Source organism: Mya arenaria, chromosome 15 (assembly GCF_026914265.1).
Source record: "Mya arenaria isolate MELC-2E11 chromosome 15, ASM2691426v1".
Classification (NCBI taxonomy): domain Eukaryota; kingdom Metazoa; phylum Mollusca; class Bivalvia; order Myida; family Myidae; genus Mya; species Mya arenaria.
In genome coordinates this window covers 25,430,937-25,456,752 of record NC_069136.1, presented here as the reverse complement: position 1 = coordinate 25,456,752, position 25,816 = coordinate 25,430,937, and the positions used below count along the sequence as shown (strand labels likewise).

Below are 25,816 nucleotides of genomic sequence, written 5' to 3'. Positions count from 1 at the left end.
CGTTAAACGTTCCATAAAAAATCGATCTGAAATTGATTAGTTTACTGAAATTACAAATTATTATGTTTGACATATATGTTTTTATATATTAAAGGATGGTCAATCTTTCCTTGAAATACATGTTCAAATGTCTTAGAAGACCGGTTCTCGGCCATTTTCAATACAAAAGTTATCTTTGCATACCAAAAAATATTATAAATCCGTTAAAATTTCTTATTTTGAAGTCTTGGACAGTTATAAGCTCGCTATGAAAATCTTTCTTGACTGTCACCATTTAGAGCTGATCTTGCTTTAAACGCAAACTAAATTGATTCTTCATATCAAGACGCAGTGTTGTATCGTTACAGTTGAAAGCACATCAACAACGCATTTATCATGTTTCTATAAATCGTTTGTGTTTTTAAATGCGTTGATTATATTTTAGCCATACAACGCACGTAGCTAACAGATATACTATCAACCAAGCTGCGCTAAATAACCTACAACTTCCGTTAGTGTTTCGAGATATAACATCTAAGATGGAAACATCTTTTGTATATGTAATATTGGTACCAAAGTTTAGTATCATTGATGTCACTGTTCCAACTTCGCGAACAAAAGTTACGTTTGTTTTTGTCGTAACGTTGTTATGGTCAGTAAGCGGAACGTAAAATTCCCATGGGTATGTTATCTCCATCAAGAAGCGTTCTTTGTCTTGGGTTGAATAGAGATTTCCCCCGATTATTCCCGATTCGAAGTTAAGCTGCGTTTGAGAACTTCCACTCACAGTTAATATGAAATCAGGTTGAAACTCATTTCCGTAGATCCCGGCATACTCGGAAATGTCCGGTAAAAAAGCAGGAATTTCCGTCAACCTCGGATCTGTCTCATTAACTTCTTTCCAAGGTAAGGGGAAGGAGCAGGCAGTTGATGAGTTCAGCCATGGTTCTTTGTCCAATAATATGTCTGCCAGAAAGTACATGGTTGTCGTCAACGATTTGGACTGGTAATCCTTGAACATGCCTCCATTTGTACTAATAAATATCCCTGCAACAAACATGTGTACATTTACTACAGTTAATCATGCTGTCAAAGTTCAATTTGTTCAAATATGTTTTTTTAACGACTACGAAGTTGTTGTTGTTGTTGTTGAATCACAAACATAGATTCATTAAATTACAAAACACACACAACAACAACAGTTTCGCAATTGAATGATAAATATGCTGCTGACTTCAGCGTACCATAGTTTCATCCCTACCATCTTATATTAGTCTAAGTAGTTTCTATAGTATGTTATTGTTCATCGAAACATTGCAAATTTTATAATTACACTTTATAAATACCTACATGTAAACATTGGAAATGTTGTAAAATGATTGTGGTTTAAATGTTACTTCACACTTACACGGTTTCAAATGTATTTTGTATAATCATTAAATTTATTAAAATGTACATCTTTAGCTAAGATCTTACTCATGGACTGTAAGCTTACAGTTAAACAAATTATCTCTTTTCCTCTTTACCTATATTTGTCTCCGGGAACAACCAGACCAGCGTTATGTAAGACCACAATGCTCCACTGTGCCAAACCGCTCGATAACCTGAAAAAACCCCAGACAAACGTTATGTAAGACCATAAGCCTCAACTCAGCCACACCGCTCGGTAACCTGGACATACATACGTAAGACCTCAAGCCTCAACTGTGCCACGCCGCGCTCTACCCTGGAAACACAGACCAACGTTATGATAGACCACAAGCCTCCACTGTACCACGCCGCTCGGTAGCCTGGAAACACAGACCAGCGTTATAAAAGATCACAGCCCTTCAATGTGCCACACCGCCCGTTAGCCTGGAAATACAGTCCAGCAGTATGTAAGAACACACGCCACTGCGCCACAACGCTTTGTAACCTGGAAATATAGACCAGCTTTATGTAAGAACTCAAGCCTCCATTGTGTAACATCGCTCTGTTACCTGGAAATATAGACTGGCATTTTAAAAGATCACAAGCCTTAACCTGGAAATACAGACCATCGTTGTGTTAGACCACATGATTCCACTGTGCCACACTGTTCGGTAGCTTGGAAGCACAGATCAACGTAATGGAACACCACAATCCTCCACTTTGCCACAAGGCTTTTTTGCCTCGATATACAGACCAGCTTTATGTAAGACCACATGCCTCCACTGTGCAACACCACTTGATAGCCGGGAAATTCAGACCAGTGTTATGTACGACCACAAGCCTCCACTGTGCTACACGGCTCAGTAACCTGGAAATACAGACCAGTGTTATGTATGACCTCAAGCCTTTATTGGGCTACATCGCTCAGTAACCTGGAAATATAGACTAGCGTCAAAACCACAAGTCTCCACTGTGCCACTCGATTTCCTAGTAATACAGACCAGACTTATGTAAGACCACAAGCCAGGCTAAACTCTGCCACACTGCTTGATAACATGGTAATATAGACTAGCGTTATGTAACACCACAAGCCTCAACGGTGCCACTCCGCTCTGTACCTTGAAAACACAGACCATCGATATGTAAGACCACAAGCCTCCATTATGTTACACTGCTATGTAGCCTGAAAATACAGACCAGCGTTATATAAGACCACAAGCCTCGACTGTGCTCCAGCTGTCTGTAACATTTTAATACAGGCCAGCGTTTTGTACGACAACAAGCCTCCTCTATGCCATAAGTATTGGTAACCTTGTTATACATACCAGTGCTGTTACTACAAGCCTCTACTGTTCCCAACCGCTCTTAAACCTGGAAATACAGACCAGCATAATGGAACCGATAAGCCTCCACTCAGACCCATCGCCGGGTAACCTAGAAAAACAATATCGCGTTATGTAAGACCACAAGCCTCCACTGTGCCACACAGATCTGTAACCTGGAAACACAGACCACCGTTATGTAAGACCACAAGCTTCCATTGTGCCACACTGCTCGGTAACCTGGAAATACAGACTAGCGTTAAGACCACAGGCCACCACTGCGCCAAACCGCTCGGTTACCTGGAAATATAGACCAGCGTTATATAAGTCAACAAGCCTTAACTGTGCCACACCGCTCAGTAACCTGGAAATACAGACCAGCATTATGTAAGATCACAATCCTCTACTGCATGATGCTCTGTAACTTTGAACGATACGTGATATGGATGAACAATATTTTAACTGGGGAATCTGTGGCCATGTAGCTAATCAAAACCCATATATAACCTTGTCAGACAGTCACGATACATCCACCGACTGACATCAATAAAAATAACGCATATTATAAAACTCTGCTTAAAATTTGAATAAATGTTTGCCTGTTTTATAAAAGAACACCTTCGATGGGTTTGGACCTATAAATACGAGACTAATGCGACTTTCTTCCGAGTTTCCTCCACTTTTCGGACTCGTACAAACCTTCAATATGTTATTGACATTTTAATGAGAATATGTGTTTTCATGACAACGACGCGAATACTTACAGTAGCTTCATCGTAACTAAATTCAAATATTTCTCGAACATACTCCCACAATGACGCATAGGACATTTTATTGCAGGAGGCTGTGCATGATCCTCCGTCTTGCATTGTACGTTGACGCCATGTCTAGAAAGGCCTTTTGAGGCTGATAACTGGGTAAGAAATACGACAATAGGCAACATCGTGTAAGGCAGTTTAACTACAGTATATGGTTAAGTAAAGGGTTTTGATAGAGGTTAAAGAGACATTAGCTTAAAAGTCCCTTAGACACTTCCTAGTCCTGTACGAACAAAAACATGTTAACTGCGAATGGAAAAGTTCCAGTCAATTTCCCATCAACATGACGCTAGTTTTGTAAATTTCAGTGACGTGGACCTTATTTCTAAAGTGCATACGCTTGGGAAATCGTTTTGATACAAAGAGTTGTCAATCGCCTTTTTATTCTAGCCCCCCCCCCCCCCCCCCCCTGTGTTTTTATATTAATTTATCATTATATTTATAGATGTTTGACGTAGCGCGCTAATCAACTAGCGACGAAGCAATTCAATAATCCAAGACTCGCGATTCTTTCAAAAACAACGCCAAAACGTCTTCGCACCACCCTCTTTAGTGATAAAACACGTGAAAACAACAGGGTAAAACAATTATATCATCAATCCGTAAATTAATTGTACGTATTTTTTTGCGAAAATATGCACAATACAAGTACTTGAATACATACCATCGTAGCTACTCTCGAACCATGCGGATCCATATCCGACTTGCACGTCAGATATGGGGAATGTGGGTTTGGACACGGTGACCTTCTCTCTGTTCACTGGAATGGCAGCTGAAATGCAAATATGATAATCAACATTTGTGGTACAAATGAGAATCCATTTACAGATAACTGACATTGATAAATATCTGACTACCTGAGAAAGCTTCACTGAAGAGCTTTGGGTCGGTCAGTTGGTCCCCAGTCGTTGTATTCCCATTATTCAGGACAAATTGAAAATAGCGCACCATGTCCTCCGCAGACGACAGTATTGCTCCTGCTGGTTCCGCCGGGTGCAGTCTTTAAATAGTAATAAGCTCACAACATTTCTCAAATAACATTCCAAACAAAAATAAATCAACACGCTTCAAATCGTTTGAAATGAGTAACGTTCCATATCTTTTTACCTCTTGCTGGGTATAAGTGATTTTAATTATAAATATAGTTAAAACTATAAGGTTCTTGTAGTATATAAGGGAGCATACTCATAAATATCTAAAGTTGAGTTTTCAAACATGTCGTCCTTGTATATGTACGGATGAGCCATATCACTTGAAAGAACGTCTGATGTCTTTTTCAGTATTTTAGTTGACTTCATTCCAAGGGGAATGAAAATTCGTGACGACACAAGATTTTCCCACGTGTCTCCACCTAACTTTTCTGCCACATGGCCAAGTAACATGTACATGTAATTGTTGTAGATGAAGGAGTCCCTGAAAGGGATTTGCTCTGGGAGATACCTAATACGTCTGCAATAAAATATTAAGTGTGCGACGATTCATAATGATTGATCCATTCTGAGTATGGAACGTGTACGCATTTCGATATTATGAGTTGTATAAGTTGCAACATTACGAAACAAAATGACACCTTTTACAAAATTCCGCTAACGTTGCATTGCTCATTGTATTCCATGCATTTAACTAGATCATTGCGCCAATGCAGCAATTAAATAAGACAGTTAAACGATACTTATGAAATATAAATTATAGTTGTATATATTTGTTCAATTATAAGATGATTTATTACTTGCACAAGTCTTCCCTCGATATAGATGATGGGAACCCAGCCATGAACCCTATGTCGGGGCTGGCCAGGCCTGTTCTATGTGACAAAAGGTCTCGAAGAGTTGTCTCCCGTGTCCTATAGTCGTCAATGAACCCATACTCTGAGCCAAGAATATCGGATATCTTCGCCGTCCACTGTAATCTGTACCAAATATCCATATATTGCTGACTTTGATTGCCATATAATTCACATAACTCGTTTAACTCAACAATAGCATCGTTACTAGCCCTTTATGAGAAACCGAAAGAACGTTCATCGGACAATGGAACCAACGAATCATTAGACAAGGACAGTCAGGTTTACCAATCTTCTAGACATTGTTTTTTCTTTGATTCAATTCAAAGTTTTAGATGTATATTTTATAAAGGCATTGTCAATACAGTTGACGAGGAGGGGAGCTATCTGCCACCACGTACGTAAAACACTGTTGTATCACATTACCGTACTGGTTTGTTTAAAACAATGAATGTTTCAGATTTAATGCTTATGATCTTATTATTACTGTGATGGCAATGATTATTGTCCTGCAAAAGGGATGATGCTTTGTGTTTGCACTTTTCCTACTATACCACTTTCACCATTATCAAACAACAGAGTTTGTCGCATTTATTGGCATGTAGTTACTTTATTTGTCAAAATCTGTGAAAGTATTGCTTTGACTTTAATTTCAAGTTTCAAGTTTTATTTGCTATATCGGCAAAACAAAGACTTTGACCATTAACAAAACATATTTAATGAGATGTACACCAATAGTAAAATGACAAACACGAAAAACTTTTAAAGTGAATATATATAAAACAAACTAGTTTGTAAACTATTTCATTTAGGACTATAAAATGACTTCGAAGCAACTGAATCAAATCATTGTCAATACATTTAGACAAACACCTTATATTAGTATTTTGTATTGTCACTTTCAGGCATATGTCTTTTTAATCCATTATATCCAGCTATGGAACTTTGATTATATAATGCATCTAAATGGTGGGTTTATTCAATTGTAATTTGAACGATGTGTATAATTTGACTGCTGTTAAATAACTATATTTGAAAATGAAACACTGCTTGTAACCCTATGATTCCTAACTCTATGACCTTTCATAGAAGCTTCTGTTGATGGATGCTATTTAGTGGCACAAATTCCTATAAGGACATAAAAGTAGTTCAGCATATCTAACATTGTAGAAATGTAGAACAAGGAATTAAATAATTAAAAACTAGCTCAGGAATAGGAAAGAAGTTTGTTAAATATCAGTAATTTCTCGCAAATCAAGGCATTTGTTTGATATACAAAACAATAAAATCATCGATTCTTTAGAGGATACAAAAGTACGAGTTTGGTTACAATATATCAACCCTATTTTTAGTTATTCAGTACCAAACGGTTATCCATTTTTTTGTAACAGTGGCCTTGACCATAGGGGCTCCAAACACAATCCCATGAAAGGTCCTTTAACTCTTCCTATATATCAAGGTTGGTCACAATATGTCAACCCTTTCTAAAGTTAGTCAGTAGTAATTATTTTTAGCTACAGTGACCTCGACATTGACCATTACTATCGGGGCCCAAAACACAATCCCATGAAAGGTCTTTTTAAACTCTTCATATATACCGAGTTTGGTCGCAATTTGTCGACCCTAACTGAAATTTTTCAATACCAACCATTATTCTATTTATAGTAACAGTGACATTGACCTTGATCATAGGGGCCCTAAAGGTAATTTCATGAAAGGTCTCTATAAACTCCTCATATATACCAACTTTGGTCACTATATGTCAAACCTTACTAAAATTATTCGGTACCATAGGTAAGTTTGTTGTTGCCCGTCCGAATAACGACGCATGTCATTCTGATAACCATTTTTCTATTTGTAAAAACCTGGTTTAAAATATGAAATGTGCCTGTCAAAAGAAATACAAAAAGTAAAAATATAGTTAAAAAATAAGTCAATCAAGGGCAATACTTTGTATAAAGGTACAAATGAAGTTATGTTACCTAATTGTAAGATAGTGATCAATAATTATAGTGCTAAGAATTAAGCTAAATGAAGGATATAGAGGTTATTGATAAAAATCCCAACTTGCCCTTAAACTGAAATCTGCCCTAAAACTTCAACCTAAATTCATAATTTAATTAGGGGCCATAATTGTATGAAGGATAATATGGAGTTACGTAATCTCAATGTGGGATAGTCCTAAACAACAGAGTGAAGTATAAAGTGAATTAAATGAAAGGTTTTGATGTTATAAGTGAAAATGCCAACCTGCACTAAACTTTTAACCGGACGAGTAGTAAAGCCTCCGTATTCTTCGAATAGTCAAGCTAATAACTGCTAAACTAGCTTCATTATACGTCAATATTGCAGTAATAAGAAAGCGATAGAGACCATAGATATGATGATAAGCCCCAAAGTTGACAACTACTATATTCGCACTATACTTAATCCTTGACATTCCATCAGTTTAATAGCAGGTAGACCTATAGTCGTATGAGATGATCGTTTTCCAACGTATTAGTTTTGCAAAAGACAAAAGAGACAAACCAATACTTCTACAGGAACGCGCTTCATCATCAAGGTATGTTTATATTGTAGCCGTTTAGAATGACATGTACGGTAATACGAGCAAAATGGATAATGCGAGTATCACCGAGCATACCAGTACAAATTCAGACTAAAATTTAGCATACTTGTTTTAAACTCAACTGCCATTTTTCAATGTTCGGGTAGCTACACTCAAAAGAACACGTGCACGTCGTTTTTCGCACTTTCGTTTTGTTTTAATTCCGTGATGTTCTATACTAAATATGCATTCATACATACACATTCTCTCATTCGAGTAGTATGTGTTGATATAAATACCGCTATGCTGTCATACTTGTTCTCCTTTAGCATGATCGCCAGTAGAGCCATGGTAAATGACTTGGTTACAGAACCAATGTTGAACAACGTATCTTCGTCAACAGGCCGGCCGCTCTTTAAATCAGCCGTCCCAAACCCTCGTGTCCATGTATCGTTTTCTGTATAAAAAATACAGAAAGTATCTCATACCTATACATCAATGTGTAAAAAACCCGGAAAACATTTAGGGCGTGAGCAGTAAATGGTATGGTAAACAAATGCACGCTATAATATTTAATGCACGCTATAGTATTTCAATACTTAAACATGGAATTTTAAACATATAACACCAGGCAACAAGTAAACAAATGTAAGCTATAGTATTCAATGCAAGGTAAATATATATGTACCGTATGTCATACCGATTTGCTATAGTATAACAGTGCACGTTACTGTATACAAATTAAAGTATAGTATACCAAATGCTCGCCTGTGGAAAACTGCTTGAATATCAAAGCACTGAAAGCACTGATGGACTATGTCTTCATTTAGGGGAATGTTGACAACTATGTTCTAAGCATTGAAAAAATGGCTCACACCACAAGGGGTCACTGTTGAATGGGCTAGATTAAGCTTAAGACTGAACATACTTGCAAGCTGCTTAAAAGAAAAGCCTCGTTAAGTGGGAGGGATAAAGGGTTAAATTGGATAAAAGTCATAGTTCTTTTGAATTTCTTTATGCCGTAAAATCAACTAGTTTACATGGCTGACGTATGATAACCAAAGTACACATAATTCTTTATTTTCAAACAATATGCATTATAATATAATTTATAATGCTATTGCATTAGTTTTACCTATCTCAAAACACATGCATACATTAAAGCACTATGAGTGCTAAATGCGGCCATGCCTTCATTAAACTGACAGTCAAGTTTGTTGAATAAAAATATAAGGAAACTAAGATCCTCGAAAGTTGACATTAACAATGGAGTTTCTTAACTAAATAATTGGGAGAAGAACATTTTTTAAGCTTAAGTATTTAATGATATAAAAAAATGCGGCATTGGGCCAGGACAAGATTCAACCAAATCTTCATAATTTAAACAAATTTGGTAAAGGGCCTCTTCATGATATTATACATCATTATATAAAAGGTCTGTTATTTGCAGTTTTAGAGCAGAAGATTTCCAATGATGTAATTATATTCTATATAGAAAACCTGTCACCCCTTGGACAGGGCAGCTTTAAACCACAGGGTCAAACTTTAAACAATCTATGTAAAAAACAACTACATTGTTCATGCCTGTCAGACTGTATATTGCGAAGGCAGTAGTTTTAATTGAAAAAGTGAAGAATTATTTTCTCCCTCTTAATTCGTGTGTGTTATACCATTCATATAAAATGTTACAAGGATAACTAAGAGCTGCTGATGAATATTAACCTTCGTCTACTGTCTTATGTTATTCTTATTACTGCTGGATACTTTTGTACATAGCAAAGTTGTGTTGACTATCATGAGAAGTATATCGTTATTAAAGTATGAAAGATTGAACTGTGTTTATATACACTGACCACCAAATTTCATAATATGGTGTCAGAAGTAAATCCCACTGCTAGTGAGAATGGAATACCAAACAAAATTGTATTCTATATGGAAATTATGTCACCCCTTGTACAGAGCATCTTAAACCACAGGGCCATACTTTGAACAATATTGGAATGAAATTCCGTAGTGTATTAACTGTTTTTAAGACAAAGTACCATAGTGTACTAATGCTGGTTTTAAAATTCACAATCCTTCTTATTTGAATGAAAAATGTACCACAAATTTGTGGAAAATGTGCATTTTGCGGCTGCGCCTAATTGAATAACTTTTATGGCCAAAACAATTCTTTCATTTTTTATTAATTAGTTTGGATATAAAAAATTATCTACAAAAACACCATTACAAATAATACAAGAAGAAAAAAACAGAAGGTTTTCAAAAATCACAAACAACTGACAATTGGAAACCTGAATCAAGAAACAATGCTTAAAAACAAAACTTTGGGGCGATGCATAATTATTATAGTTATTTATATAACCATATGTCACGTTATTACGAATTACCTATGTTGACATTTCAATCTCACGATGTCAATTTCACAATTTTTAAATTTTCATGAATTCCACTTCATATATTCACTTATTAAAAAAATCACGAATTCGTGTTCTAACATATTTTTTAACAATTTCAACTTTACATTTTATGACTTAAAAATCGTGAAATCATGAATTTTTCACGTTTAGATCGACGACGAGGGTCGTATATTATAGTAATTACAGAATCACACCATCGTCGATGATGGTCGTATACAATAGTATTTACAGAAACTAATCGAAGTTTTTACCGAATTGAATAAAAATTACTATTCACCCCCTCCTTATTAAGAAATATATTACCTTTGAAGATGCCGACCGTCATACCCGGAACGTGACGGCATTCTAACGTTGCCTGTATAACTTTCACAACGTCTTGTTCCGTTTCACCGACAAACACTTCATCACGTGCACTGGTTAACACGAGGGTGGCAACAAAAAAACGGAGAACGTACCGCATAGTTAAGTAGTTAACTATAGTTAAGTTAACTAAGTATTTGTAACTTGAGTGTCAAAAATCCAGCTGTAGCTTATTTATTGTATTGCTTCATTTTATTTTCACGTGATTTAGTTTTAAGACTTACGTTTTACAACAGTCAATATAAACAACTTCTTCGTTAAACTTTCCAACTCTAATAAATATTTAAATATGCTTTAGTTGTTAAGTTATACGTTATAACTAAATGCGAAGTACAGGATGTTGTCTAGGATGCAGTCTCTATAATTGAGGCTACTTCAGATTAATATTTTGTTTAAGTCTGAGTGATGCACATACTGTATATTGGTTATACTTTAAATACAGTCAATGATGAGTATCGAATACCTAACAAACAAACAAACAAACGAGATGAAAGATAATTACACACTTAAATGTCGAAATATCCTTGTTTTTAATATTTTGAATGCGGACACGCGATTTTGAAAACGATCACGTGATATCCGCAACGACAATGATTACTGAACAGCATCAGGATATTTGCATTTCAGTATAGAGCTCTTGTGATAGATTTGTTTTGTGGCGTAGCTGGTCTTTCTATTAGATGGAAATCATCAAAGGAACAATGTTTATAACAAATTGCACTTACTGATATTTAACCTTTGATTTTGACCTAAATATAAGCATAGATACAGGGCATCCAAAACTTTCTGAAAGCTTATATATTAACTATCATGATATTCCAACAAAACATTGGTATTATAATTGCAATTTATTTACACCATTTGCCAAATATCCAAGCAGTGGTTACTTCTCTTTGCTGTACAGTAATCGCTCGTCAAACGAAATCATTGATTGCGTAATATTTATTGATGGACTTAGCTTGTCTTTGGTTAACATGAACATCTCCATTTGTTTAATGTAATTGCATTCCTTGATGACCAATTATGGAATTTGAACTTGGCAACCCAAATTCTCTCAAAGCTTAGTGCCTAAGCTGTCATAATATCTCAACAAAATTTCCATGTGGGATGAGAAATGGCAACTTTAAACAAAAAAAGGGATAATAGCATTTTCAAAAGAGAAGTTTATATGAAAAAATGGAAAACAACAACAACAAAATCATCAGTTGAAAAACAAGAGCAATCAAGGTTACATCGAAAATCTTCTTGAAAGATTATTTAACACTTTATAATATGAAACATGATTAAGTACCGTCATCCGGGATCGAACCTACAACACTTCTGATGGTTCAACAATGTCATGTAAGTGACAACTTGATCGCTACATCATTTAATATGTCATACGATGATTGCACTTCTTTAAAAATCAATAAAGATATTGTAAAATAATGGTAACTATTGAATAATTATTATTTATACCTGCTCTCCGGATGAATAAGCTTAAAATCGTTCACAATAGCTAACATGTGCGTGTTGGTACCCACTTGCAGTGTATCATTAAGAAACAAAGCAAAGCAATTTTGCTAACACGAGCGCGACTATTAGTTTTAACTTAGCGCATGGCTATTATCACGCATAACGCCTTTTTCCACGTTTCATGCTATCTTGGACCGCCCTTGCAGTAATACTGTTATCAGTTGAATGTTGAACCATATTTAGTAGAAGATGTCACCTTTATGTTATTTAATCGTTCACTGTAGTTAATGAACTGTTCCTACGTTAATTAGAACAAGTGTACAATATTTTGTTTATCATGAAATTACACATGAAAATGTAAAATACATATTGCCTTAACCAAACGAGAACATCATCATATGCAAATTTAAAATGAAACTTTTGAAGATCATGCAACTTAATGTGAAAATAAAACTAAAGCACATGTTCGATGCGTTGAATAAAAACTGGTACATGGAGAACACCGTCGGTGATTATGCATTTCAACTAAAATATGTTTCCTGAAAGCCTACAGCGCTCACGGTTAGTCTGAGAGTTGATGCAGGCAAGACCGTGAACTAACGTTGCTCCGTTGGTTTGGAAAAACTATATTAAATATTTTTCAAATGTTAATCAAACATCCTTTGTAACATGTTTACTGTAATAAGGAGCTGAGCAAATTTTACGAAGGAACATTTTGTCAGAGATGGGTTGCTATTCCGTTTGCAATCATACAGACAATAATTTTGACGGAATGAATATGTTTTTATACCAAAATTAATTATTGATTATCCAGTCATCAATTTCTTGCTGTTTCTTGACGATATAGTTTCACATTGGATGAAAACTAGTAAGATTGACATAAAATTTACCCACATGAAAAGATTGGTTAGTGATATCACCTGGAAATATTCATAATTTTGTTTCACTTTTGAGTAAAAATACAGATGCGATTGCAACAAAAGTTTGAACACGTCTTTTATCATAATGTTTGATTAGCTTTTAAACGCTTTAAACTGCATGTTATATCTTCTGGAATGAGATCACGTAATGAGTTCACTGCCATTTGCTTGATAGTTCACACCGACAATGTTCCGTCCTTTGGTTGTATATACAATCATTATGTCTCTATTTCAAGTCAATATTACCACAGACTGAAATAATTTGAAGTCAGTTCTGTTTCCGTTGGAGACCGAAAGTAGTGTCTGAGTTGTTTTAAATACCACGGGGAAAGAGTAAATACTGTCCTTGGCATATGAAACAAACATAACAGGCGCCGATGCGTAGGGGTTACTGCTGTGGTCAATCGGAGCACGTCGGCCATTTTCTTTTGAAAACACCTCGAAAGTACATGGACGTAGTTATTTTGATTTAGCAGTTAAGTCTAAAGATTTTACTGTAAAGAATTTGTATGCAATGATTCACTTAACTGGGAATCAATTTGATATAAGTGATAAAAAATACTTTCCAAAATGCTATAATAAATTCATATTATTATATTTTTTTACGAACTACTTTTCACTAATGCACCGGTTCACATCCGAGGCTCGTCAAATGGCGGAGGTGTCAGATGGTTTCCGATTGTATTGTCGTCTGGTGAGTTTCACGAGCACGCTGTTATTATGCGTATAAACCAGCGATTGCTATCTTCAACTTAAGAGTGGATGAAAATCAGGTATCATGTCATTGTGGTAAATTGTATGCAATATTAGCCTATTTGCCTATTTTGGACTTTTGCAGGCGGACATTGACTTGAGTTCTTTTATTTTTCAATAAGGGAATTTTGGTTTTAATACTTTAATACAAGCTTCTAATATACACAAAATCTAAGGTTTTTTCCCAGTCATTTCCTATGCATCTGAGTTAAAAATTATTTCAGGCGGGCATGTGCATCAATTAAAATAGAATTAGCACACATTTCGAATTGCATAATATTACTAAGATTATATAAATTTAAACTACTGATAAAATGCAAAATGGTTGTATTGCATATGACTGAGAAACAAAAATGAAAGGCTATTTGTCGTTAAAAATTATATAAAAGGTCAGAAATTGATTGATTGAAATTACAAATAATTGAGTTTGACATAAATAGTGTTAGATATCAGGGTATGATCATTCCTTCCTTGAAATACATGTTCAAATGTTAAACTTCATTTTCGGTTTCACCGTTTAATAATTGACATATGACCATCACTGACCGATACGGCGACTTCTGTACTTATTTAATCCATTTCGTCAAATTAAATTTTAAAACAAAACTTATTTGATTTATCAAATGTTTTTTTGTTTATTATTTAATAACTTTACTGTGCAAATTTGAAAGGAAAATCTCTACAAAAAAGTTATGGTCAAGTAAATTGCCTTGGTAAAATTCTCTTTGAATTCCAGGAAATTATTTGGCAATTGGAGCGCCGAAAGGGTTCATGTTACTGTAGAGATGATTTCGCTTTAAACACAAACAAAAATAATTCTTCACATCACGACCCAATGTTGTATCGTTACAGTTGAAGGCGCATCAACAAATGTACTGATTATATTTTGACCATACGCCATTTTATATTTGCCACAAAGCGCAAGAAACTAACAGATATACCAACCAAGCTGCGCTAAATAACCTACAACTTCTGTTAGTATTTCGAGATATAACGTCTAACACGGAAACATCTTTTGTAAATGTAATATTGGTGCCGATCTCTAATATCATGGAAGTAACTTTTCCAACTTCGCGAACAAAGTACACGCTTGTTTTTGTCGTAACGTTGTTATGGTCCATAAGCGGAACGTAAAGTTCCCATGGGTATGTAATCTCCATCAAAAAGCGTTCTTTGTCTTGGGTTGAATAGAGATTTCCCCCGAGTCTTCCCGATTCGAAGTTAAGCTGCGTTTGTGAACTTTCACTTAAAGTTAATATAAAATCGGGTTGAAACTCATTTCCGTAGATTCCGGTGTACTCGGAAATGTCCGGCAAGAAAGCAGAAATTTCCGTCAACTTCGTGTCTGTCTCATTAACTTCTTTCCAAGGTAGAGGATAAGAGCAGGCAGTTGATGAGTTCAGCCATGGTTTTTTGTCCAATAATTTGTCTGCCAGATAGTACATGGTTGTCGTCAACGATTTGGACTGGTAATCCTTGAACATGCCTCCATTTGTACTAATAAATATCCCTGCAAAAACATTTGTACATTTACTACAGTTAGTACTACAATTATTCATGCTGTTAATAAGATCAAATTGTACAATTATGCTTTTTTCTTCAACAAAGAAGTTGTTGATGTAAAACCTCAAACATGCATTCATCAAACTTCGATTAAAACCACAAAAACAACTGTTCTGCACTGCAATGATAAATGTCCTGCCGACTTTAGTGTACCCAATTTTTATCCCCTACACCCTTACTTTAGTCTTTGCAGTTTCTTTAGAATGTTACTGTTCATCAAAACATTGCATGTTTTATAATTACATTTTATAAATTCTTGTAACCATTGGAAGTGTTGTAAAATGATTGTGGTTTAATTTTACTTCATACTAACACGGTTTCAAGTGTATTTTGTCTAATCATTATAATTACTCAAAATGAATGTTTATCAAAATGTACATCTTTAAGTAAAATCCTACTTATGGACTTTAAGCTTACAGTTCAATCAATTATATATTCTCCTCTTTACCTATATTTTCCTCCGGGAACAACCAGACTAGCGTATAATAAGACCACAGGCCTCCATTGTGCCACACGGCTCTGTAACCTGGAAATACAAACAAACGTTACGTAAGATCACAAGCCACCACTGTGCTACACCGATCTGTAACCTGGAAATATAGACCAGCGTTATGTAAAACCACAAGCCTCAAATGTGCCGCTCGGTAACCTTGAAATACAACCATCACTGTAATCACAGGCATCCACTGTGCCAACCCGCATCGTAACCAGGAATCGAAGACCAGCATAATGGAAGACGATGAGCCTCCACTGTGTCATTCCGCTCGGTAACCTAAATAAATAAAGCCTCGCGTTATGTAAGACCACAAGCTTCCACTGTGCCTAACCTATCCGTAAGCTGGAAACACAAACCAGTGTTAATTAAAACCAAGAGCCGCCGATGTACCACATCGCTCTGTAACCTGGAAATACAGACCAGCGTTATGTAAGACCACAAGCTTCCACTGTGTCCAACCGATCCGTAAGCTTGACACACAGACCAGTGTTAATTAAGTGTTAATTAAGACCACGAGCCGCCACTGTACCACATCGCTCTGTAACCTGGAAATACAGACCAGCGTTATGTAAGACCTCAAGTCTTCACTGTGCCATGACGGTCTGTATACTTTAAATATACGTGATAAGGATAAACAATATTTTTACTGGGGAATCTTTGGCCATGTAGCTATTGGTGGTCAGAACCCATATATAAAGGCTAACATTTTCATCAATCCACATTTATTTATCATAACATGAAGGCAAATGAGTTAAACATACCACTGGATTTAAATTAATATATTTCTTTCGTTCATCTATCTCGACGTAAAACCTCTAACTCTTGATGCTTAAAATGTAATAAAATGTAATGAAAAGTCGTGCTTGACAGCTTATTTGTATTTCATCACTGTAAGTGCGGTTAGTTAAATTTCGTGACAAATAGCGAGGTTGATTTCATCACTCAATCTGAGGTAAACCTATTCGAAGTGAGGTTCTATGGCAACACCTTGTCAGACTATCACGATACATCCACCGACGAACATCTATAAACATTACGCATATGACACAACTCTGCTTATACTTTGAATAAATGTTTGCCTGTTTTATGGATTTTTTTTCGATGATTTTGAACCTATAATTCGAAATTAATGCGACTTTCTTCCGAGTTTCTACTTTTGTTATATAAGTACAAACCTTCTTTAATATGTGATTGACATTGTAATGAATATATGTGTTTTCCTGACAACGATAAGGCATTCTATGACAAGAGGGTGTGCATGATCCGTCTTACATCATACGTTGACGCAATATCTAGACAGGGTTTTTTAATAATGATAACTGGCGAGAAAATACGACAATTGGCAACACCGTTCAAAGTAGTTTTACTACTGTATATTGTTTAGTACAGGGGTTTGAAAAGTAAAGAGACAAGAGTATAAAGGTCCCTAAGACACTTCCCAGACATGTGCAAAATAACCAGGTTAACTGTGAATTGAAAAGTTCTCATCATGTTCCCATCAACATGTGTTTATATATCAATACATGTATGCATAATACAATTACAATGTACTTTGATGCATACCATCGTAGCTACTCTCCAACCATGCGTATCCATATCCAACTAGCACGTCAGATATGGGAAATGTAGGCTTGGACACGGTGACCATCCCTCCCTTCACAGGAATGGCAGCTGAAATGCAAGCGTGACTCTCAACTTTTGTTGTAAAAATGGGTATCCATATACAGAGAATTGACTCAGTTTAACCTTGATAACATTTAAATGAAAAACGAAAATAATCGAAAGGAAGTAAGCAAATTGAGATATTTGTTTAACATTTGCTAATTTTAAGTATCTGACTACCTGAGAAAGCTTCACTGAAGAGCATTGGGTCTGTTAGCTGGTCCCCAGTCGTTGTATTCCCATTGTTCAGTACAAACTGTAAATAGCGCGCCATGTCCTCTGCAGACGACAATATGGCTCCTGCTGGTTCCAACGGGTGGAGTCTTTAAATAGTAATAAGCTCACAACATTTCTCTAATAGTAATGTAAACATTTTAAGCAAACATAAATCAAAAGTCTAAAATTCATTTGAAATGACTAACGTTCCTAATTTTCTACGTTTTGCTGGGTATAAGTGATTTATATTATAAATATAGCTAAAACTATTAGGTACTTGTAGAATATAAGGGAGCATACTCATAAATATCTAAAGTTGAGTTCTCAAACATGTCGTCCTTGTATATGTACGGATGCGCCATATCATTTGAAAGAACGTCTGATGTCTTTTGCAGTATTTTAGTTGACTTCATTCCAAGGGGAGCGAAAATTCGTGACGTCACAAGATTTTCCCACGTGTCTCCACCTAACTTTTCTGCCACGTGGCCAAGTAACATGTACATGTAATTGTTGTAGATGAAGGAGTCCCTAAAAGGGATTTGCTCTGGGAGATACCTCATTCGTCTGCAATAAACTGTTATGTGTGAAACGATTGAAAACGATTGATCCATTCTGAGTATTGAACGTGTACGTATTTTGATTTTATGAGTTATATGAATTGCAACATTACGAAACAAAATTACACTTTTACAAAAGTTCGATGACGTTGAATTGCTCATTGTAATGTATGCATTTAACTAGAGCATTGCGCCAATTCAGCAATAAAATAAAACAGTTAAACAATACTTATGACATATACACTATAATTGTTTATATTTGTTCAAGTTTGAGATGATTTATTACTTGCAAAGGTCTTCCCTCGATGTAGATGGTGGAAACCCAGACATCAGGCCTATGTTGGGGTTGGCCAGGCCCGTCCTATGTGACAAAAGGTCTCTAAGAGTTGTCTCTCGTGTCCTATAGTCGTCAATGAACCCATACTCTGAGCCAAGAATATCGGATATCTTCGCCGTCCACTGTAATCTGTACCAAATAGCCATGTATTGCGGATTTTGATTGTCATATAATTCAAATAACTTGTTTCACTCAACGATATCATCATTACAAGTCCTATATGAGAAACCGAAAATACGTACACCAGGCTCTGGAACCCAAGACTTATTAGTGAGAGACAGTCGGGTTTACCAATCTTCTACGTATTGATTTTCCTTTGAATCAATTCAAAGTTTTAGAAGTATATTAAATAAAGGCAGTTGAAGGAGGGCGATATCTGCCACTACGTACGTAAAATGTATCGCATAACGTGATTGGTGTGTTTCAAGTAGTGAATGTTTCGGATTTAATGGTCGAAATATAATTATTGTTTTTTTTTCAATATATTGAACGCGGATACGTGATTTGGCTCATGATCTTGTTATATATCTGACGGCAATGAGTATTATTCTGCAAAAGGGAATTAGCCAATGCGTTGTGTTTGCACCGTCCCTACTTTACCACTTTTACCATTATCAAACAACAGAGTTTGTCGCATTTATTGAAAAGTAGTTACTTAATTTGTCAAAAATCCACGCAGAGGGTACTGTGAGTCGAACCAATATCACTGCAGATTGTTTACCAATGTCAAGTAAGAGCCAACTTGACCGATACAGCAATCAATATGCCATGCGATGATTGCACTACATAACGGATTAATATCAATAATGGCAACTAATAAATAATGTTAACTTATATCCTGCCTTTGGTTAACGATAGCTAACATGTGAGAATTTGTCACCCGCTTTTTATAAACAAGAACGTCTGTTATCTTTATCTGAGCGCAGGTCTGTTATTACACATACCATCTTTTCCACCGTTTCGTGATATCGTGGGTTGACTGTCTTTGCATTAGCACTTTTATCAGTTAAATTTTGACCCATTTAAGTGTAAATGATGTCACGTTTTATGATACTTGGTCGGTCATTAACGTGGTTTATTAACGGATTATGAACAGATGTAAAGTAGAACTCAAGAAAAAGCCAAATATATCTCGCGTACATATACATTTGTTTTCCGAATTCTACTGTTTACAACTTTTCATCAAGTTCAGTCCAAAACATCTACCCATTATTAAGGAGTATGTTGTTATTGCATGCGTCTTACTTAGACTTTAATTTAAAGTGTCAAGTTTTATTTGCGGTATCGGCTATACAAGATGTCCAGTAACAAAATAATATAGAATGAGATGCACACCAATTGTAAAGTTGATAATACAAAAAAAAACTTTTAAAAAGTGAAAGGCATATAAACAAGATAGTTTGTAAACTATTTCATAAAGGACTACAAAGCAACTGAATCAATTTTTTTGGCAAAACATTTAGACAAACATCTTATATTATTTTTCTGTATTATTTACTTTTATTAATTTATCTTTTGATTCCATTGTATCCAGCTATGAACAATTGATGATAAATGAATTCTTCTAAATGGTGGCTATATTCTAACATTTGTCACTTGAACGAGGTATATAATTTAACTTCTTTTATTTAACTACATTTGAAAATGAAAAACTGCAGGAAACCCTAAGATTCCTAACTCTATGATCTCTCACTGTAGATTCTGATGATGGATGCTATTTAGTGGCACAAATTCTTATTTAAGGACATATAACATAAAAAAGTCAGCATATGTAACATTGTAGTAATCTAGAACAAGGAATTATATAATTAAAAACTAGCTCAGGAAAAGTAAACATTTTTGTTTAAAAAATTTCTTTTTTATATAATGTTTTGGCGTTGTCCGTCCGTCCGTCCTTCCGTCCGTCCGTCCGTCCGCCCGAACCATATCTTGGTAGACATTGATAAAAAAATGTTCAAACTTGGTCATAATGTTCCCTTTATCAAATCTCGATCACTTGTAAAATTGGGTCACATGGGGTCAAAAACGAGGTCACTAGGTCAAATTATAGAAAAATCTTTGGAACAAACTAGATGCATTTTACATGGTCAAATATTCATGAAACTTGATGAAAATGTTTTCCTTGATGAAACTCTTGGACGTATATAAAACTTGGTCTCATATGATCGAACATTATGTCACTAGGTCAAATCTTAGAAAAATCTTGTCAGGAACCATATCATGGTAATGATTGGTCAATAATGTTAAAACTTGGTCAGGATGTACCCCTTGATGAAAATTGGACCGCTTGTAAATGTAGGTCACATGGGGTCAAAAACTAGATCACTAGCTCAAATCTTAGAAAATTATTTGGAACACATTAGAGGCATTATGTATGGTGTTATATTCATGAAACGTGATGAACTCTTTGACATGTTTAAAACTGTGTAACATTCATAGCAACTATTACGAATGTTACTCTATTTACAAAACTTTTATTTCAAAATATTCAGCCATGTTACATGTTAATATAGGAATATTCCATCTACTTTTTATTTCCAATCCATGAACATTGCCTAATCAGGCGGGGGATATCAATTCAACGAATTTGCTTGTTCTATTTATAGTTACAGTGACATTGACCTTAAACATAGCGACCCTAAACGTAATCCCATGAGAGGTCTTAATAAACTCTTCCTATATACCAAGTTCGGTCACCATATGTCAAACTTTACTAAAATTATTCGATACTATAGGTGAGTTTGTTGTTGCCCTCCCACTGGCCCGCCCGAACAACGACGCAAGTCATTCTGATAACCAGTTTTCACTTTGTGTAAACCTGGTTAAATATATACAGAATGTGCTTGTCGAAAGAAATGAAAAGTCCATCAAGGGCAATATTTGAATAAATGTTCAACTGGAGTTATGTAACCTATGGCCATCAATAACTGTGCTAAGTATTAAGTCAACTGAATGTAGGGTATAGAAGTTATTGATAAAAATCCCAACTTGCCCTAAAACTTTAACCTTCCCTAAAACTTTAATCTTAATACCTTAGTCAATCAGGGGTCATCAATTGTATAAAGGATATTATGGAGTTATGTAACCTCATTATGTGATTGTCATGAACAACTATGTGAAGTATTAAGTGAATTAAATGAAGGGTTTCGGAGTTATAAGTTAAAATGAAAACTTGTTCTTAAACTTTAACCGGACGCCGACGCTGGGGCGAGTAGTTAAGGCTTCTTATTGTTCGAATAGTCGAGCAAAAAACAGCTATACTAGCTTTATTATACATCAAATATGTACAGTGATAAGGAAGCGATAGGGACCATATATATATTGATAAGCCCTAAAGTTTGTAATTACCATTAGCTATATATGCACCTTACTTAATCATTGACATTGCCTAGGATTAATAGCAGATAGACCTATTATCGTTATACCAAATACAAAAGAGAAGTTAGAAATCACTACTTCTACGGGTAAGCGCTTCGTCATCAAGGTATGTGTCAATTATACACGTTTAAAACAACATGTACGATCATTCTAGCACAGTGGATAAAACTTGTTTCACCGAGCATACCAGTACAAATTCAGACTAAAATTTCACAAACTAGTTTAAACTCACTTGCCATTTTTCAATGTTCGGGTAGCTACACACAAGATAACACGTACATGTCGTTTTTCAGCTTTCGTTCTGTTTCAGTTCCGTGATCATATATACTACATATGCATTCTCATATCCGAAATAGTATGTGTTTATATAAATACCGCTATGCTGTCATACTTGTTCTCTTTAAGCAGGATCGCCAGCAGCGCCATGGTAAATGACTTGGTTACAGAACCAATGTTGAACAATGTATCTTCGTCAACAGGCCGGCCGCTCTTTAAATCAGCCAGCCCAAACCCTCTTGTCCATGTATCGTTTTCTGTATAAAACAGTAAGTTTTTCACAACTTATTTATGAAATTTTAAACATATAAGACTAGGATGTGAGCAGTCAATGTAGACAAATGTAAGCTTAAGTATACCAATGCGCTATAGTTCACCAATGCGCTATACTTTACCATTGTGCTGAAGTATACCAGTACAACGTATAGTATACCAGTGCAAAATATAGTATATCAATCCGCAATCGGATAATAATGCGCTATACTATACCATTGCGCTGTAGTATACCATTGCGCTGTAGTATACCATTGCGCTGTAGTATACCAATGATCTGAAGTATACCAATGAGCTGAAGTATACCAATGATCTGAAGTATACCAATGATCTGAAGTATACCAATGATCTGAAGTATACCAATGCGCTGCTGTATACCAATGCGAGCTCAAGTATACAAATACACTATGCCTTACCATTGCGCTGTTGTATACCAATGAGCTGAAGTATACCAATGCGCTGCTGTATACCAATGCGAGCTCAAGTATACAAATACACTATGCCTTACCATTGCGCTGTTGTATACCAATGAGCTGAAGTATACCAATGCGCTGCTGTATACCAATAAAAGGTATAGTATACCAGATGCACTCTTGTGGAATATGACACAAGTACCAAAACAAAAAAGTATTCTCAGTTTAAGGAACTTCAGATTGTTCGAGTATGGGCCTGATGTTTGTTAAATGCTGACTCTTGGTGACACCGTAAGAGTTTGAAATAAGGCTATTGCTTGCTGGTCCCCAGTACGCAAACTAAGCGGCTGAAAACTCTTTACCAAGATTGCAGTGATTGATGTTTTTCCCTTTTTTTTGTTTTTTAAATCGGACATGAAATAGGCCATTTGATGAACATTAATAGCTAAAACAACTTATGCGTTTTTGTTATTCTTAATATTTCTCTACGTTACAATTAAAACAAGTAGAAAAGACAGCAGGTTTTCAAAAGTCACATGCAACTGACTATCAGAAACCTTAAACATGAAAATATTCTTTCGAACAAAACTTTGTGGCGATGCATAATAGCTGTTTACATAACCATATGTCCTTGTATTACTTAATACCTGTGGTGACATTTTAATTTCAGGATGTCACTTTCACAATGTTTAAAGTTTCATGATTTCTACTTCATGATTTCACTTTTTAATAATTTCACGAATTCGTAATTGAACATTTATTTTTTCACGTATTAACGATTTTAACTTTACATTTTAGAACTTAAAATCGTTAAATGATGAATTCATTACGTTTAAGTCGACGACGATGTCCGTATATAATAGTATTTACAGAAATACACCATTGTCGAAGATTGTCGTATACATAAGTAATCACAAAAACGAATTTACCTTTGACTGCCCGATTCGGATAAAAACAAACAAACTATTCACCCCCTCCTCATTTAGAAATATATTACCTTTAAAGATGCCAACCGTCATACCCGGAACGTGACGGCATTCTAACGTGGCCTGTATAACTTTCACAACGTCTTGTTCCGTTTCACCATCAAACACTGCTCCACGTGCACTGGTAAACACGATTGCAGCAACAAAATAACGGAGAACGTACCGCATAGCTAACTACGTATTTGGTGCTTGTGTGTGAATAATCCAGCTGTAACCTCGTTTTAAATACAGAATGTTTGGTTTTATTTCGCAACTTCTTGATTGTTTTTCCTCACTTTCTTTTCGCGTGACTTAGTTTCAAGTGTTAAGTCATACGACAGGCAATATAAATAACTTATAGGAACGATAAGGATTCACTAACTATCAAATGATCAAACAGGATGTCAGATGATTATTCACTTTGTCATGTTGACAGATAATATCTTTCAATATTTACCACTAACTACGATGTACTACACTAACAATGGTTTAGCGACGAATAAATGCTTCTGAAATAAACTCAAATAAGTTAAACTGTATGTTTATTTCGTGTCTTGCATCAATGAATTTCATTACACGAGGCTTACTACGTAATTCTACGAAGATCGACATATTCATTGTAAATACAAATCCTGCCAAATTCATAAGGGCTTGTATACAAGTTTTGTCAGTCTTAATACGTATGTATTTCTTAAATTTGAGTAGCTTTCCTATCACCACAATCCAATTTGTAGGTAAGCTTCTCTCGAGAAATGCGTGAATAACATGGGATGACAAGATAGAGGGTAAATGAGAAAGTCAGAAGTGAGTCAATCCTGTCCTAATTATTTTGTTTTGTACGTATACCACTTCTTCACTTTTCACGTTCAATTGCCACAGTAAATCCGTTGATTGTTTCGATTAATACTAATAATGTGATAATAGATACACACAGAGCTTACATATTTTGCAGCTGAACCCCAACATTACTTGAATTCAAAATGATTCCAAACATGTATTTAAAAAAAGGATTCTGTTTAAACTCATCGCCACAAAAATTTATTTCAAAAATTGAATGTTTGAAGTTTAAATGTCGAAATAACCTTGGTTTTAATTACTGTAAAGCATCATGATGTTTGCATTTCATATTCGAGTTCTTGTGATTTAATTAATTGGTGGCGTAGCTGGTCTATAAATTAGATCGAAATCATCAAAGAAACATTTTTTAATAACAAATTGCACTAATTGATGCTAACCTTTGATTTTGACCTAAATATAAGCAAAGAAACAGGGCATCCCAAATTTCCTGAAAGCTTATAGACTAACTTTCATGATATCCCAACAAAACAATGGTATTAAATTGCCGAGTTGGTTGAGAAATTCGAGCTTAAAATGGATCAGTCCTGTTTTTTGCAGGTATTTACACCATTTCTCAAATATCAATGCAGTGGTTATACTTCTCTTTGCTGTACAGTAATTGCTCGTCAAGCGAAATTACTTTTGTAAGGTTCTGATAGTGTTGTTGATGGACTTGTTGAGCATGGATATCATGTTCTCTTTATATTGCTGCATTCATTGATAGGTAACTTTTAAAATTGACTTGATTCTCTAAAAGCTTCTTGCCTAAGCTGTCATAATATCTCAACAAAATTGCCATGTGGGATGAGAAGTGGCATATTCAAACGAAAAACGGGAAAACAGCATTCTCAAAAAAGAGCTTTACATGGAGAAAAAAAACTGGAAAACAACAAAAACAAAAACATCAGTTGAAAAACAAAACTTGATCGCTTCATCAATTAATATGTCTTACGATGATTGCCCTGCTTAAAAAATTAATAAAGCTATTTTGTAAAAAAAATGGCAACTTTTTAATACTGCTGTTATGAGGATACAAAACAAAATAATTTTGCGAACGTGAGCGACCGTAAGTTTT

The 25,816-nt window shown here is 35.3% G+C and overlaps 2 protein-coding genes across 4 annotated transcripts; both read right to left on the bottom strand.

Moving 5' to 3' along the window:
* Positions 1-27: 27 nt before the first annotated feature.
* Positions 28-11,128, bottom strand: LOC128220368 (penicillin-binding protein 4-like). Of its 3 annotated transcripts, none has more exons than XM_052928734.1 (8): positions 10,584-11,128; positions 8,176-8,317; positions 5,259-5,438; positions 4,715-4,978; positions 4,387-4,529; positions 4,194-4,301; positions 1,506-1,583; positions 28-1,026 (listed from the first exon to the last, which is right to left on the bottom strand). In XM_052928734.1, exons 1-8 carry the CDS (start codon positions 10,738-10,740, stop codon positions 401-403), a joined length of 1,698 nt encoding a protein of 565 aa, XP_052784694.1. In that variant the 5' UTR covers positions 10,741-11,128; the 3' UTR covers positions 28-400. The 3 variants fall into 3 exon arrangements, with proteins under 3 accessions (XP_052784694.1, XP_052784695.1, XP_052784696.1); XM_052928735.1 differs by having other exon boundaries at positions 4,715-4,942; XM_052928736.1 differs by lacking the exon at positions 4,715-4,978.
* Positions 11,129-14,379: 3,251 nt separating this feature from the next.
* On the bottom strand, positions 14,380-24,867 carry LOC128220068 (penicillin-binding protein 4-like). Its single transcript, XM_052928321.1, has 8 exons — positions 23,937-24,867; positions 22,369-22,510; positions 18,549-18,728; positions 18,006-18,269; positions 17,670-17,812; positions 17,391-17,498; positions 15,780-15,857; positions 14,380-15,278 (listed from the first exon to the last, which is right to left on the bottom strand). Exons 1-8 carry the CDS (start codon positions 24,091-24,093, stop codon positions 14,671-14,673), a joined length of 1,680 nt encoding a protein of 559 aa, XP_052784281.1. The 5' UTR covers positions 24,094-24,867; the 3' UTR covers positions 14,380-14,670.
* Between the last annotated feature and the right edge of the window lie 949 nt (positions 24,868-25,816).